At 34.6% G+C, this 16,922-nt stretch overlaps 1 protein-coding gene across 1 annotated transcript in view; it reads right to left on the bottom strand.

The window, feature by feature from the left end:
* Window positions 1-16,922, bottom strand: part of SMCHD1 (structural maintenance of chromosomes flexible hinge domain containing 1) — an 89,142-nt gene that overhangs the window by 51,600 nt on the left and 20,620 nt on the right. Inside the window, exons 4-17 of the mRNA XM_059815630.1 lie at window positions 13,843-13,925; window positions 13,607-13,737; window positions 11,609-11,723; window positions 11,335-11,454; window positions 8,210-8,376; window positions 6,913-7,006; window positions 6,437-6,647; window positions 5,477-5,594; window positions 5,192-5,375; window positions 4,500-4,697; window positions 3,828-3,941; window positions 3,271-3,377; window positions 2,915-2,997; window positions 2,648-2,761 (exon numbers count right to left, since the gene is read on the bottom strand). Of these exons, the coding sequence (XP_059671613.1) occupies window positions 2,648-2,761; window positions 2,915-2,997; window positions 3,271-3,377; window positions 3,828-3,941; window positions 4,500-4,697; window positions 5,192-5,375; window positions 5,477-5,594; window positions 6,437-6,647; window positions 6,913-7,006; window positions 8,210-8,376; window positions 11,335-11,454; window positions 11,609-11,723; window positions 13,607-13,737; window positions 13,843-13,925 (1,839 nt within the window). The remainder of the gene's footprint in view (window positions 1-2,647; window positions 2,762-2,914; window positions 2,998-3,270; window positions 3,378-3,827; window positions 3,942-4,499; window positions 4,698-5,191; window positions 5,376-5,476; window positions 5,595-6,436; window positions 6,648-6,912; window positions 7,007-8,209; window positions 8,377-11,334; window positions 11,455-11,608; window positions 11,724-13,606; window positions 13,738-13,842; window positions 13,926-16,922) is intronic.

The raw sequence follows: 16,922 nt of genomic DNA, 5'->3' as shown, positions 1-16,922 counted from the left end.
ATTGAGAAAACAGAACTTATCAAGTGAGTGCAGCTTTCTTATTGTAGTGTCAACTACCACCAAGTTAAACTGAAAGACTCTGTATTATGCAAGATGCACACCTTTCTTGTATTGCCCCAATATAGATATATAATCTAAGGTGGAAATTTATCTATAGGAAGTGAAGAAAGTCTAACGCTTCTGCGCATGGTGATACACAAAAGATGACAGTAGCACAAACGGCATCTTGGAAGAGAACAAATGAGAAAACACTGGCTTTTAAAGGCAGGGTTGTTATGTTCTAATGTTCTCTTCTGAAAGAGGAGACAATCCCAAGAGTAGTTCTGTGCCAAGAAAGTTATCAGGTATATCCAATGTTGTTGTTGTGGTCTCTGTGACAAAAAAACATCCTGATATTTTATTTGAACAACAGACTAAACTATTTCAGTGGAGCCACGTGCAAAGATTTAGAACTTTCTTGGTAATTTCTCCATTTTTTCCTTTGGTAGAGGAAAAGCTCTTCAAACACTTTGTACTAGTAATGATTAATGAACTCTCCTCTGTTATTTTGCTAGAGAGCACCATTAGGACTTCCTAACCACCATGTTCTTTTCTTAACACTTCCACACAAACATATTTTAACACTTCCACACAAACATATTTATGAATACTACCAGTATCCCTACAATCACTGAGATACGGAAGGCTGCACTTAGTGCAAACTATGTGTACCACAAACAGCACAAGAAATTAAGTTTTTATAGACACTGTAGGGTTTTGCAAAAAATACAAACCTGAGGCTAAATTATTCAAATTTGGTTGGTTTTCCTCAAACAGAAACAAAACAGAATTCTCATTCATTGTTGCAGGGGTTCATTTGTTTATTCTCTGAAACCTTTCAGATACAAATGTTCTTCTAGAAACAAAAGGTACCTTTTACTCACAGGATTATTATGGCACCAATGTTTGCTTCTCATATGAACAAGGTTTCCATATATATTCTGAAAACAACAGATAACTAAATGTCCCTGCTATGGTATAATATAAATCCATGGAGGGTACAGACAGAGGAAAAACATCTGTCATTTATTTTCAAATGGCATATTAATAGCCATAGCCTTCCTGAACTGGGAGAATTCAATGGTGCATGTGAGAGAGAGAGAAAGAGAGAGAGATCCGAACAGCATCTCCCATTGTGGTTTACAGGAGGGAAATGGCAAGATAATTGTTTGGTCAGAAGAACAGTCAACTAAGTTTAAAATAAATACCTCAGTGATGAAAACAGTTTGCTGAAGAGCTCAAAAACCTGAAAAGATGCCTCACTATTGCCACAGCACCTACTTGAGTATTTTAACAGAGGTACCTGCAATTTGAGTAATCAGGAGTGATGTAAAAATAATCTTCTGAGACAGAAATGCTTATTTCTCAGCCTCACATTAGACAAGAAGCACCCAGGCATGACTTTGAAAAAATTTTTCCCAGAACCCAGCTTTCGTGGCAGCCGCCTTCCATCAACCCTAACCTGAAATTTTAGAGTGAGCCTTAGAGAAACAACCCACTGATGGCCCGGGAAGAAACTCAACACATCCAAACAAGCAAAATAAAAAAAAAAAAAAAAAAAAATCCTCACAGCCCTGTTCTCCTGGCAGTCCATGCCTCCCTTTGGCAGACACTTTCCATAGGCAGTCTCTTTCTCTTTATCCTACTCTTTCATTTGGTGGCCCCTTTGTGTTCCTGCTCCACCTAGACCCTTCAGCTTTCTCCTTCTCTCAGCTCTAACCCATAACCCCAACTTCTTTATGCTGCAGCACACTACCTTGGACAATGGCCATGCAAAGCAGCCAGTCCCCATAAAACTGCCATTAAAACACCATTTGTAGTCTTATGACATGTATACTAAACTGAACCTAAGATACTTCCATTTCATTTACTTTGGACATATATCACTACAGTAACCTCAGTGCTTCAGAAAGGTATTTTTACAACTCTTATCAGATAAAGAAATTGGATTTTCCTATTATATATGGAAAAAACCAAGGCAAACAAGATTTTAAGTTTCTATAAATTTCAAATATATTTGACATGTGCAGGATTGGAGTTTTCAGAGAATTTAGCGTTCTAATTCTGTGTTCAACACAGAACTGAGTAATTTCAGCTGCTTCAGAGAGAACACAATTCTTCAACAAATGCAGTGTAAGAATATCAAGTGAAGCACCCATAAAATGGAAACCACAAAACAGTAGCTCACAAGAAACTTGATTTTTTAAAATTCTGAAGTGACTTTACATTAGATACTAAATGAGCCTGGTCCCTACTTCTATGCAGCTCATGTGAATTGCTGTTAATTACAGAAATATTACCCATGTTAACCATGTTCTTATAAATATTAAGTAGGCAGCCTTGAATGCATAGGCCCCTCCTTACATGTGACAGAAGTTGTAATCATAATATAGCATTAAGACATTAAACATTTGGCATTGAAGCAATTGCCATTTCATAGAATGTGGCTTTGGAGTACTACATGCTCTGATGGAATATTGTCCTTAAAGTTAAAAGCTATATCCATCAAATTCTAGTATGTATTATATGTATATACACAAAGAAATATATTACCCCTTATGCATTTTTAAAATAATAAAGACTCAATTAAATATATTGAAATACTTACAATGTAAAATAACCTTGAGTTCAACAAGAAGTTTCTTTGAACCTCCGTGGCTTGTACCTGGAAGTTTTTGCATTGCTTCTCCTTTTTTATTCAAAATTTCTATTCTTAATGCTCCTGTATTTAAAAGGAAAAAATGTCAGACTTTTCAAATACGCTGTTTATTGTAAGTGATTGGAGATTTCTGTATGCTTGTTTTTTTAAAATGAGCGTATAATATAATTTTAAATCGACATTTTACTTTCTAGTATTTGGAAGAAAAAAATATACCTATTGGTGTACCAGCAAATCTTGTTTCATTTGGTAATAACTCATCTCCTTCAGGCCATGTTACTGATAATTTGTCAGGAAGTCTAGTGAAAAAGAAAGAATGAACAGCTTTTCTGTGAGTTAAAAAACACGGTAATTTAGCTTCATGTATATTCTACCAAAGATATTTTTTGGAAAAAAAAAAAACCCCAGAACTATTTCCTATTAGTTTAGAGTTCTAGGTTTTTTTGTTTCTGCTGAAACAGCCAACTGCTTTCCCATTTGGGAATAAAACTGAACTTCTTTTTTGTTCCTGAAGAAATACTAAAACTGTTATTAGGAACTCCACAAGTAAATAATGACAATGTAGAGCTTACCTTGCCATTTCATCCTCTATGTATTTTTTAACAGCTTTGTCAGACACTGTCCTGTCAAGTTTTGAGATTGGAATAGTTTTCATTTCAGCATACAATGCCTGAGGTTCCTGAAAAAAATTGCATGCAGTTATAAAGCAGCCAGAGTATAATATGTCAGAGAAGAAACATCTCTCTATCTAGGTAAGTGGACTTCGAAATAATGCAATATGCTAACAAATACTACCTGGTGACTCCACAAGACACTGTTCTAAAATTTGCTGAAATCACAAGGGTTAAGAATGGATGCACAACATACTATTGATGCCAACTGTGATACTCTATTTCATATGCAAATTTAAATAAATCAGATCATTGATCATGAATAAAAATTTTAATATACTTGCATTAAAACTAATGTAACTATGCAGTAACTGATTATTTCTGGATTGCTGAATCTCAAAAAACCCCGTAATTTTCAACAGCTATTTAAAAGTCATTTAAATAAGTCTGACCCAGGATTATATTTAGAGATTCCATAGGCATATTAGGTGTGTGAATCCTTTTTACATTTGCCTTACCAAAGCAATTTGAACCTCTCCTCCAGTGGCAAATACATCCCCATCATGGTCTCCATACAAAAAAAATTTCTCAATACTTCCATAGAATATTGGAAGAGTCTTAACAGTTTTGACCTGTAAAGAGAAGAAAACAATTAATGTCAATACACTACTTCATAGAATGGTTTAGGTTGGAAGGAACCTTAATTATTATCTAGTTCCAACCCCCCTGCCATGGGCAAGGACACCTTCCACTAGATCAGGTTGCTCAAAGTGTCATCCAACCTGGCCTTCAACACTTCAAGGGTTGGGGCATCCTACAACTTCTCTGGGCATGCTGTTCCAGTGCCTCATCACCCTCATGGTGAAGAATTTCTTCCTACTATCTAATCTAAATCTACCCTCTTTCAGCTTAAAGCCACTACCCCTTGTCCTATCACTACATGCCCTTGTAAAAAGTCCCTCTCCAACTTTCTTGTAGGCCCCCTTCAGGTACTGGAAGGCTGCTATAAGGTCTCCCCGGAGCCTTCTCTTCTCCAGGCTGAACAACCCCAACTGTCTCAGCCTGTCTTCATAGGAGAGGTGCTCCAGCCCTTCTGCATCAAATGTACATTATTTGCCTTTTATAGGGTTCAAATGCTCTATTACAAAACAAACCAACAAAACCCCAACATCAGTGAGCAACTAACTTACCAGCTGTCCAGTTTTGTATGTTTTCCCATCCCACTCTATTGCAGCATACATTGTCCAAGGGCTCTGCATTCTTTTGGATGGTAAATCAGTACGTGTAGTTATTCCTTTGAAGACTGTGAATTTTATCTGTTTGTCGTATTTTTCATGACAGTCTTTGAGCCACAAAGCAAATTCTCTGTCAATTTTCATTCGCTGCTCCTATAAAGAGATTAAAAAAGAAATACATATTACTAATGTATTACAAAATTTAAATCTGACAACTTCAGAAGTATGAACAATTATAAGAGTACAGCGATACTGTACTCAAAAAAAGGATTCTTCAACTTGGAAACTCTACAAAATTCTAGGAAAGCTACACTTCAAGCCAGAGAAAGTGTGTCCCCCAGCACCCATATTCCTCTATGAAGAGGGTCTTTCCACAAAAACTGTCACATAACATCTATATAAAGTCATTGTTTAAGAAAATAAAAAGACTAACTCTTATTTTTTCAGATTTGAAGAGTCAGCTTTACTACTCACTAAACCCGAGAGAAGCGTCTGCTACAAAGTCCTGTAGAAGTGCCCAAGGTACAGGTTCTTCAGAAACTGGGCAATATTCAGTGACACGAACAAATGACCAGTCAGTAAAGGTTTCTATATCATATTCATTAAACTTTGCCAAGAAGAAATACTTAACAGAATAAAATGATCACCTGTCCATTGAAGATTCTTGTGAACAGAGTATTCTTATCTTTTAGCTTCAGCTCCAGATCCATGAAAGTGAGTTTGTTTGTGCTGACCTGGAATTTATCATTGGTAAATAACGCACCAGAAATTCTGTTGTAGCATTCAATTGGTGCCAATCCTCTCTTCTTTGGAGGAGCACACCAATCAAAACTTAAAGAAAAGGAGAAAGACATTAAAACCCTTTTTTATAAAGAGAGGTTTACATTATAGAAACAGACTGGTTTACATTGTAGAAACAGGTTACCACTTACTCTTCCACAGTTGTGTATGGTATTAATCTTCCATTCCAAAAACATTCAAAAATAGGCCTTTTTCCTCTGGCACCCTTTTCTACTATAAAGCAGTCATCATCATCATCATCATTTAATTCTTGATTAAAAAGAAGACAGTGTCCATGAATAAATTTCTTTAAAAAACTCATATCAAAAAACAGAGTACTCTAAATTAAGGATTATCCATACTTATCAAGTTAGGGACAGTAGCAGTACACATGATATCAAGCTAGGTATATATGATATTAGGCGTTTTTTTTTTCTTATTTAATAAATACCAAGCAGAAAAACTAAGGAAAGCTTAGGAAAAATTTTCTACAGAAATTGAATAATATTACCAAATCTACCAAATTTGCAAATTTTAAATCTGAATAGATACTACTTTTCCCCCTTAGTTACAAATTATGTTCTTCTAATATCATAAAATATTGTCACAATTAAACTCATGATTTGTTTTGTCAAAAAAAAATAATTCACCAACACAAATTATTTTAAAACCCTAGCACCTGAAAACTCATCAAGACTGGATAAAACAAATTTTAAATTAAGGACTTAGACTACATGCTGTCCTCTGCGGTATTCCGATGTTAGAATCTCTTGAATCAAACTGCTGGTGTTTCATTACTTTCTCGGAGCAATGATCTAACAGTCAGGAAAGTGGAAATGTTTCAATCAGACTGCATTCCATATGAGTTTATAGTTTGAAATCAGATGGCATTATGTCAAAGATCAGGTTTACATGAATGAGTTACCACAACAGTCAGTTTGTTCACAGGATTTGTTCATCCAAAAGGATGTGAACCTTTCTGTTCTGCCACAACCCAAATTAGTAACAATTTACACTTCAATTTAAATTGTTCTGGTTTCTATTCATTAGAACATTTAGAGTAGTAGGATTGTCTATAATAGGACTGATGAACAGCAAAACATTTCACTCACTTGATGGAAAACATGGATCATCAGGGTATGTTTCTTTATCATACAGGAAGGGATGATATCGGATGATGCCTTCCACTATACCTTCTCCTTCAACATGTGCCTTAAACTCAAAACTGTCTGCTGCAGTATTTATATACAATGTCTGCATGTCATCTTTGATCTCCCTAAGATTGACAATCTTTGGTACTTTTCCTTTTTCAAACATTGAAATCTGGAAAAAAATAAACCAAGTTGATTTTCCTTAAACCAAAAAACTTACAGTGAATAGTATTTGTGACATTTATCTTAACTGTTAGCAAAATGAATTAGTTCCTATGATGCAATGACAAATAGTGTTACTTTTTAAAAATTAAATTATATACATATCTTAAAAGGCTGCTGTAGTTCAAAACGCATGATTAAAGAGAAACAGGCACAACATGAAATAAGTTGCCATCAAAGAAGAATTTTGACTAATAAGTAGAAAAACCTCTTACCTGAATGTCGATGTTATTGAAAGGGCTTATGTCTTTTGTTACAGCATTAGTTTCATTTCCTTTTGGTCCATGGATATAATAGTGATAGATATGTCTGAAATACATTTTAAATGAAAAATAAATATCAGAAAGTGAAATTAAAAAATTGCATATTATAATTTTCAAAAATCTAAATGAACTAGTATTTTTATAAAAATATAACTGTTTCATTACATTGTTATAAGTCAACTCCATGACAACATGTATATGTGGTACAGAAGATTTACTAAAGGGAGTGACTCTTTCACTCCTTTCAATTCTCATCTCCTTCATGCACAATCCCATTAGGATCAATTTTTGATAAAATAATAGAAACATTACAAATTGGAAAATAATACATAAGTAAAAAAAATGATTATTACATGGCTACAGATCCTTTACATCAAAGTGCAAACTAATGAAATGACTATAATTTGTTCTGCACTCTGGAGAGTAAGAAGAACTAGAGCCAAAAAGCTTCCCACATATTGTTTCTGGTATCAGCTTTGTATTGATCATTTAATAGAAGAGTTTAACGAACAATCACTATCCTTAAGTTATTTACAAAAAACTGAAAGACGTCCCATTGGAATACAGCAGCAGTCATGGATGTGATGTGCATATTAGAAATAATTTTTCTATTTGGAAACATTATTTTCCAATGGCACTTGTGCTCATTTAAGAAACTCCAAAAAATGCACTCCAGATAGATTAATTATTTTCATACAGATATGAAGTTTGAGAAAACTGCGGAACTTAACCCCATTTACTTCAACTTTTCAGCAAGCTAGCTAACTCTTCCAACTTCAAAGACCGAGTCCTTAAACTGGGATGAAGCAGCAGCTTTTATTTGTTGTTTTAAAAACAAACACAAAAAACCAAACTGGAAATACAAAGCTAGATATCAAGGTTAGGAGCACAGCTGTGAGAAAAGTAACTTATCAAGTTATTAATAATTAGATATCTAATTATTATATTAATAACTATTAAATTGAACAGGTTATTAATAATTAGATTGGATAATTATGTATCAATCATCAAGCCACATTGAAACGGATGTTTGTAAACATCTTTGTTTGGATGGGGGGCCCCATTCAGTTGTGCTAGTTTCTGTAAAATCAGTTAGCTAGGAAGACTAATTGTGGCATCAACAAAGTATGTATCAACAGCCTTAGCAGGAATAAAGCCAATGACTAAGTACAAAAAGCAAGTAATTCATAATCATCTGACATTGCTAGTAGTCCACTTTTAAATCAAATCTTTTAAATCACCGACTTACGCCAGCTGCCTTGTCCAAAGATGAAAGTAGTTTTTCAAGTACTGCATATGATCTGGTTGTACACCTGTAATGACAACTGCTGTAAAACTCTCTTTATTCTTTTCTTCTAATATTAGATTATGAAGAAATCTTTCATCATCACTTGTGATGTGAGTAGAGTCAGATGCCTACAAAAAGAGTAAAATAATAAGAGCAGGAATGTAAACTGAATTTCTGAACTCCCATCAGCTTTCAAACGGATTAAAAAACAGAACAGGAAAATAATACAGAACACATGATGCTAAGTATCACAAAGGATTAATGCTTAAAATAAAAGCTTCCAAATTAAAGTCAACAAACTGAGAATCTGATGTCCCTCATCCAGTCCATTTTCAACTCGTTTTCATCACAGCATTTGAAGTGTTCAGTCTAGAAACGAATTTAATCATGTTTAATGTGCCACTGTGTGATATCCATGTTCTCATCCATCGAATGGAACTATGACATTTACAAGACACAAGCCTTTTTTAAGAAAACCAAGCCAGAAGAAAATTATTTGCTTTTAAATGGATAGGCTGCTTTCTATAACAGAAACCAAAGTGGAAGAAACACACTTTTGCTGTGAAAGAGAAATGGTGAATCCTCAGTTGCCGCTGAAATATCCAGTAGTCTCACAGAAACAGAAATTCCTAATTCCAGAAAGTTCTGATTGTCTTTTTCTGGATGGATGCACTTTTCTCTTATGATAGGAAGTCTCCAAGCTGCATAGAAACACAGTGGTTGATGTCATACTTCATGCTGGACCAGGGGATAATCCTTTACATTTGGTGCATCCAGAAAAGAAGCTATTTTTAATACAAAGATTGAGATCTTTATAGCAACGGCAAACAATTGGTACAACTGAGAGGATACCCTTTTCCATGCAGTAGTAAATGCAGCTTCATGCCTCATTTTGCAGGAAAACAGGTAAAAAGGAAACACATCACTGAGTCGGTGAAAAGACAAATCTCCTAGCTAACTGTAGACAGTGAAATATGTTAGTCAAGGGAGTTCTGTTAAGACTTACTTTCCCCAGGGAATCAAAAAGCTCTCCTTAACCAACAGGATAATTTAACCAGTTGTGGGAACTTTCATCAAAAAAGACTGCAATTCTTTAAATGCTTTCTTCTGCCCACAGCGTAACCTCTTTTAAACAGTCTTGCTGATTTCACTGAAGCAAGGGGCTGTTTCTATGACAGTGGTGAGATCGCAGATAATAAAGAAAAGCCAGAGTCCTCACCTCTGTATCATTTGACCGATGACCTAGAAGCTGCATGCAGATGTTGAACCAGTGCTACCCTGTACAACTTACAGAGTTAAAGTACCTCTGAAATGCTGTTCCCAAATTCTTTGGTTGCCTTCCCACTACAGATGACAAACTACCATGGCACTTTCCTCTACATTCCTACCATCCATCTCAGCGAGAAAAGTAGTATTTACTTGTTGGCAATATTAAATGGTCCAGGGAAGTAAGTGCTGTAAAGACAGGTGCCTATCATCCATCAACAGATGATGATCGGCTGGGGTGCCATCAGTGCCACTTCTCTTCAGTGTTCTGGCATTGTTCTAGAATGTCTGGGTTTTGACATTAATTACATCTTGATTTCTTTGCAAAAGTAACTTCCTTTACCAACTGAATGCCTCAAAGATTCAATTATTCTTCTCACACTGCAGTAATCCATTACTTCTATTTCTGCCATAGTATTCTCTTGCTCACCTATGTGCATTGCAGACCATTTTTCAAGACATTCAAGAGAAAAATTCACACATGTAATTTCACATCAATATGACAAACCTGCCTGGCTAGTTCAATGATTTGTAAAAACTCTTTATACCTGAGTTGTCTATCCTTTATCTCCACACTTACTGAGTTATTCTTCTATCACGTGACAGCTTCACATCATCTCTCCCCTCTTGGATATTTACAAGTTATTTTTTACCTCTAATAGAACTTTACTCAAATTTTTTTTTAACTGTGTCGGCTTAGCTTTCTTTTTATATTATCACCACAACTTTTCAAACGGTTGATTGTACCACCTTCTTGAATTCTTTAGTAGTATCTATGCATCTCATTCTGCTAGTTTCCTCCAACTAACTTCTATTAGCTTATTTTCTACTTTTCTATCCTCACCCTCCCTTTCTAACATCAAATGGGGAAGGAAAGAATTTCAGCCCTCTACAAAGAACAGATTTTGTTTGCTTTTATTTTTCAGTTTCTGTTTCTGTGACTCTACCTTCTCGTCTCTATTGAATACGGACTAAAACTAAAACTTGTACATTTCTGACAATTCATTCTTTGTCACAAGTCACTGACCCAAGACTGGCATGATAAAAACCTTATTCACCTTCTGTTCCTTTCTCACCCATACAAAAGGCAAAGAATTCTGATATGACCCACAAGATATAGGCTATAATTAAGGTCTGATGACGTCGTCATACACAGAACCCAGTTATGCTCCCATCAGCACCCTTAGCTGTATCTTTGTCTTTATCTCCTTGCTCAAAAATGTCCAAAGAACAGTTCTTTTCAGTCTTTCTCCTTATTTTACAGTTTTTTGCTTAAGCTTTAGTTCTTCATGAAAACCATCAGGACTGCTCATTTCAGTTTTCAACTAAATAGTTCATTTATTTCAGAAAATTAGTGCAGATTTGTGAAATCACTGGGTTTTGTTGATCTGGCTGGACTTTTCTCCCATATGCAGGTTAGTTCTTCTACATACTTCTAACATAAGCACAGTTAGTTTCCCTAATTTATTCCTTACTACCTCAGAGAATGGACGTTTTTCTTTATGTTTCATACATAACAAAATAATTACTGTTCTTAGAAAGGTATTTCAAAATATTTTTCTTAACCTGATATGTCAAACTATATGGCATTTCTGTCCTTTAAGCTAAACTGAAAAAAGAAGAAAGGAATCAGGTACAAATAAAGCCTTATGATTAGTGTCTTCAAGTTTCCCATTACTTCCTTTTACACTCCAGAGTGCAAATGATTCTTAAGATAAAGATATGACCAGATAAGTATTACAAGAATATTACATAGTAAAATAATGTTAACCTGGGAAAGGGTTTCAATTAAAAAAAAATAAAGTATTAAGGCTATTTACCTTTCTGTTTCTAATGTATCCGCTATATATTGCTTCTTTGTTTTTCTCCTTCTTTTCAAAATCCTCTTTAGAAAGGACGAGTTCATGAACATCCTGAGAATTGGCAGGTTTGCTTATCATCTGTTTTTATTAAAGAAACAGTATTTAAAAATCAAAGCAAGATTTAAAATTAACATAATGAAATAGTTTAATGCTGTGATTAAATGCTAGGATAATAACAATCTAATTATGTAAAAATATTTCAAAATAAAGTTAAAGATTGACATTTACTTACTCTAGCAGACTGTCCAACGAAGAACACTGCTTGTTTGCCTCCAACTCCAAAATACGAGATATCACTATTTAAACTACGAGGCACTGGCAAAGGGCGTACATATCCTGAATGATCACTGAGAGTAAAAGTGCCTTTAATAAATTTTCTCAAGACAAAAGTATTTAAAAAAAAAGAAACTTCTGATCTAAACAGTTTGTATTAAATTCTTCCTGCAGTCACTTTGTTCAAAAATCCTTCATTTCAGACCTATTATAATTGCAACATTAAAATGTATGTGCCTAAAATTCTTGATGTATTCTTTTTAAAAGGATGATGATAGGGTAACTCTTTTCCTAACTCATAAGACATTTCTGTCCCTTCTAGCAAACCAAGTCTTATTCAGTCATACAAGTTCAACTTTTTCATCTGAATGACTCTTTTGCTTATTACCATCTATGTACAATTTTTTTTACACTGAAGTTCAGATGAAAGAGAGGAAAGTATTTGGCAGGGAGAATCTGATAGAAAAAGAAACTATTACCCTGAAAATTTTTCTCCATTGTTAACTCTGCAACGGGGACATGGTCAATAGGTCTGTGTGATAGGTACTGCGGTAACAGCAATTATACATAGCTATAATGGTAGAACGTAAAAGGCAAATCCCTCAATGCTGTCCCTTTGACCATGGCAAGATATTAACTGTGAAGCTGCTGCAAATGAAAATGGCTTACAACACAAGCCCGATCTTTCTGACATCATCCTTTCATAGAAATACTTTTGAGTCTAAAATAGGAAATAATGCCAACTAACTATTAAACACAGTCTTGGAGAGACTACATATGCCATCAGTAATTAAATTCCATGTCTTTTTAGTCAGCTTTGATCAATGAACAGTCTTACCTAGTTTAAGCAAATAGGACAAACATCTGTTTTTAAATCATAGCAGTCCCAAATGAAAACAAGGTATAGATAGGTATCCTGGTATAATTTATACCTATCCTCCCAATTGAATGGTATCAACCCACAGTTTAAACCTGTAGCTTAAAAAGATTATACATTTCTACTGTTACTGAATTCACCTACAAAAGGCAGTGAATTTCTTTACAAATGACTAGATGACCCAGAATCACTTTTTATGCACTTATCTCCAGTTGTTTGATATATATTAGTTGCTCTATTTGGAGATGCTTCCAATGCAAAAAAAAAACCCCTCCTCAGCTACATTATCACTTTCCACTGCCCCATTACTTTTTACGCTCGTTTCTTATAGGACAAGTAAGTTAGGATTGAGACTGTGATCTTCATGCTCACATTTACTGTCCTAGACTTAAGGTATTTAAGAAGTGACTAAAGCTCAAGAACTATACATAACTGCTTCTCTGGAATTTTCTGTACTAGGGTTAAGTCTCACTGTGCAGGTACAAGATCTCTTGAGAACAGATTCAAAACTGTAAAATGAATCCATACAAGTAGCAAAACCCACCCAAAACCTCCACATTCTTCTTTAAATGCAAAACATTTATTTTGCCTAGCATCATTCAAAAAGTACGGATATCTTCAGGTATAATTTTGCATCACATTGTACATGATTAAGATATTAAAAAAAAAAAGAGAGAAAACCTAAACCAAAACCCTGAATCTGTTATTCCAGTAGCATAACAGACATTGAATGCATTGCTTAATGCACTGCTGCAAGGCTTTCAGGTAACAGATGAACACACTATAAAAAAACCTCTGCAGAACATAGAATACCCCTAATTGTGTATAGGCAAGTCAAAGACAACTCAGAAAAGGCCACGAGAATAAAAAAATGTTCTCACAGTATCATAATATTAGAAGAGCAGTTTTGAGTTACGAAGTTTCTGTATTCTACCTACAAAAAATATGTGTCTATTTATATGTAATCATAGAATGACAGGTTTTAGCTAAGTGTTGGTATAGAGACATGCCTTAAAATTATATTCTGTGATCCTTCGCAGAGTTTGCTAATTGTTGTAAAAATGATTAAAACTTTCTAACCTCTCGAAGTCACCTTGTCTTGTAAACTTTGACAATCTATATACAGCCCAGTTATTAAGCTGTTTAGAAGTCATTCCTCTTCCATTATCGATCACAGCAACAGCTGGTTTTCCTTGAGAGTCATCAAATAACTGTTTGGGGAAAAAACAAAACAAAACAAAACAAAGGAGCGCGAGAAAAAAAAAAAGATAATGCAAACTCCACCTGAAAAAAAAAAAAGAATATTTCTGTCTTACCAATTTTATCTGTATGCTCCGAATACCAGTATTTCGGGATGTAGCTGACAGAGAATTGTCAATCAACTCAGCAAGGGCAAATGCTAAAGAAATTGAAGAAAAATAACCCTATTAAAACCTTGTTCTCAAAAGACAGCACTCAGAAAACAGTTACACACTCACAGTAGTTTCTTCTAAGCACTTAGGATAACACAGACAAGAGCTAAGCACTGTCAGAACCATCAAGATTATGTAACATCTTGATTTAAAAAAAAAGAAAAAAAAGCTTTTGTACACATACTTTATGATTTATTTCACCACTGAATCACTCTTATCTCTGTTGATGGTAAGAACACAATTATTGGAAGTACTTAGGAACAGTGATGAACTAACAGGCTCCTTACCACAAGACAAACTTGCTCTTTTCCATGATCAGGAATGAATTTGTATGATTCATATGAAAGTCCGAAGTACATAAAAAAATGGCTTTGACTTGTTAAAATATTAAGGAAAGAATGAACTCATTGAAAAAAAACTTAATGGAAATGTTGCACAACTTCCAAAATAGAAAGTTACTTGTTTACAAGAAGAACACAAAGAAAATTATAAAAACAGTTGAAGAATTTAGTGAATGGTAAATACAACCAAAGTTCTGTCAGATACATGGCAATACACAGCAGAAATAGCCGAACTACTTGCACAAGTTTGCTGTTTCTAAACATTAAGACTTGGAGTCCTTACCTAATTAAAGTTAGAATTAACCTAACTTTAGTGGAAAATTGCATTTAATTTAGGACAAAAGCATCAATCTGAAAAAAATACATCAAGTTTGGATTTATTCACTCTAATTGATCAGCCCTAGTGAACAGATATTTCCATTCGGTCTCTCTGATAAGGAAGTTTCATTCCCTACAATTTGCAAGGTTCTTCAGAATGCTACAGTGCAAATTACGCTGGCCATACACTTCAGACATGCAAAATAAATCCCTTGAATATTAGTATCTTATAACATCACTGAAGCATTTGGCATTTTCCCTCAAGTTGATTTTGAAATATAAAAACAGTTCTCAGTTTCTTCGCAACTTTCTTTACTACTAGCAACAGGAGTTCAGCATCAGTTATGTGATCCATACTTACTATTGCGTATCAAAGAACAATGGCCCTTCATCAACACATGAAACTGGTCAGGCATGCCCTTAGACATGTTGTAAATAAGGAGCATCAGCTGCAGTACACTTACACACACTCAAAATTGCTATTTGCTTTAACAGTCAATTCCAGTACATAATAAACAAAAGTAGACAGATAGCTTAGTATAGTTGTTTTTCAAATACTAATTACTGGCATGTTGCAGAATTTCATAAATTACTTCACTAAGGTCTCAAAGCGTGAGAATTAGTAACATATCAGAAAAAAATATAGCAGTAATGTCATTACAGAAGTGGATCTAAACATTATTGTGTTTATAGTCATGATAATTGTAGTTTCCATAGCTTGAAGAGTTACGACTACTCCAGAACTTCTGGACCATTTTAAAGGCTTTTGTGGTAGCAATGTGAACACATGCAGTACACTCAGAGAAGGAATCCTCCTTTTCCATGCGACACATGTTGCACTGTACAGACAAGATCGAGAATTGATTTACATGCATATGAAAAGTTTCTTACCAATGCCTGAAGCTTTTTCACTCTCTTTAGAGAGAATGATGATTTAAAGCACCCTAGCAAGCTGCTTTAGCAATAACGTGACAGAGGAAAACGTAGGAAAAAAGTTTACCTTTCCCTTAGTAGTAGTAAAGTTTGCTTTACTACTAAAAAAAAAATAATCAATAGACTTCAAAAAGACAACACTGAGATCCCATATTTAAATCGCTTCTCTGATTCATGAATAAATATGCTTCAGGCTAGTATGCAGGGAGACAAAATAGCAAATGTACGTTGATGATACTGCCAGATGGACCCAAACAAAAGTTCAAAATACTTTGATATCTAGGCCCACAGAGATTGACAGGCATGTTCAAAGTCTTTTCCTCCCCCGTGGATATTCTTTCTTCCTGTTTCAACACTTCTGGAACACACATAAATCTGTCAAAGATGCTGCTGTATTTTACATTCAAACCACATTGTAAAATGCAGTATTTTTACACGTGGATGGCAGATTTGACCTTGATACAAAAATCTCTGGATAACACAAGAGGTTATCATTGGAGTTATGTACAGGGAAATGATCATAACATGAGGCAAGAGAAGTGGAAAACCTCTTTTATGAAGAAAAGGAGGGAAAAGGAGAACAAATTGTGTGTGAGGAACTAAAGGAAAACTGAACATACTCATGCTTTATCCTTTTTTATCTCTTATTATTATTCTGAAGCCTGTTGAGAGAAGGAAAAAGAGTTTTTCCCACTAATGGAATGCTCAGCATTTTGTGGGAGATGAGTGGTAGCTACAAATTATGTGAATGCTTATAGGAAGTGCAATATTGAATGACTTCATAAAGATTTTATGAGTTATAATGGCTCCTTCTGACAAATCAACTGTTTGTTTGCAGTGCAGTTTATTGCCATGAAAACAGAGTGAGAGTTGGATTGTTATGCACATACTGGGGAATTTCTCCAACGGCAAGGAGTTACAGTCCTCAGTATACATTCATTTTAGTTCTTGATTTAATAACTTAGATTTTTGCTTTAGAAAAAAACCACTACAAAACAGCAACACTGAAACCAAAACTCTTTAAAAATGTAATATATTTCTACACTGAAAACTTGTTTAAAACATTTGTTGTGTTGACATAAGACACCATAAAAACAGAAGAAGGAACTTTTCAAGTTCTGTTGTAGAACTTGATGACCATACATCATTTTGCATTTAACGCACAAACATGTTTGTTTAAATGCTACCATAAGTAAAGCTAAATGGATGATACTTGACTCCGACTCTAAAATCCTCTTTTTCTTCTCAGATGAGACTGTTTTTTTTTTTAAGTAGAGGAATAGGGATTGAGAGTTTTGATAAACAGTTACAGTAAAATGAATACAAGAAGCCACAGACTACGTATACCTCTTCAAAGCTTAACAGTTCTAATACAGGGTGGTTATAGTAAAG

The sequence above is a fragment of the Gavia stellata genome, chromosome 3, assembly GCF_030936135.1.
Source record: "Gavia stellata isolate bGavSte3 chromosome 3, bGavSte3.hap2, whole genome shotgun sequence".
Classification (NCBI taxonomy): domain Eukaryota; kingdom Metazoa; phylum Chordata; class Aves; order Gaviiformes; family Gaviidae; genus Gavia; species Gavia stellata.
Note: the sequence above shows the minus strand (reverse complement) of the source record. Positions and strands in the feature narration are given on the sequence as shown.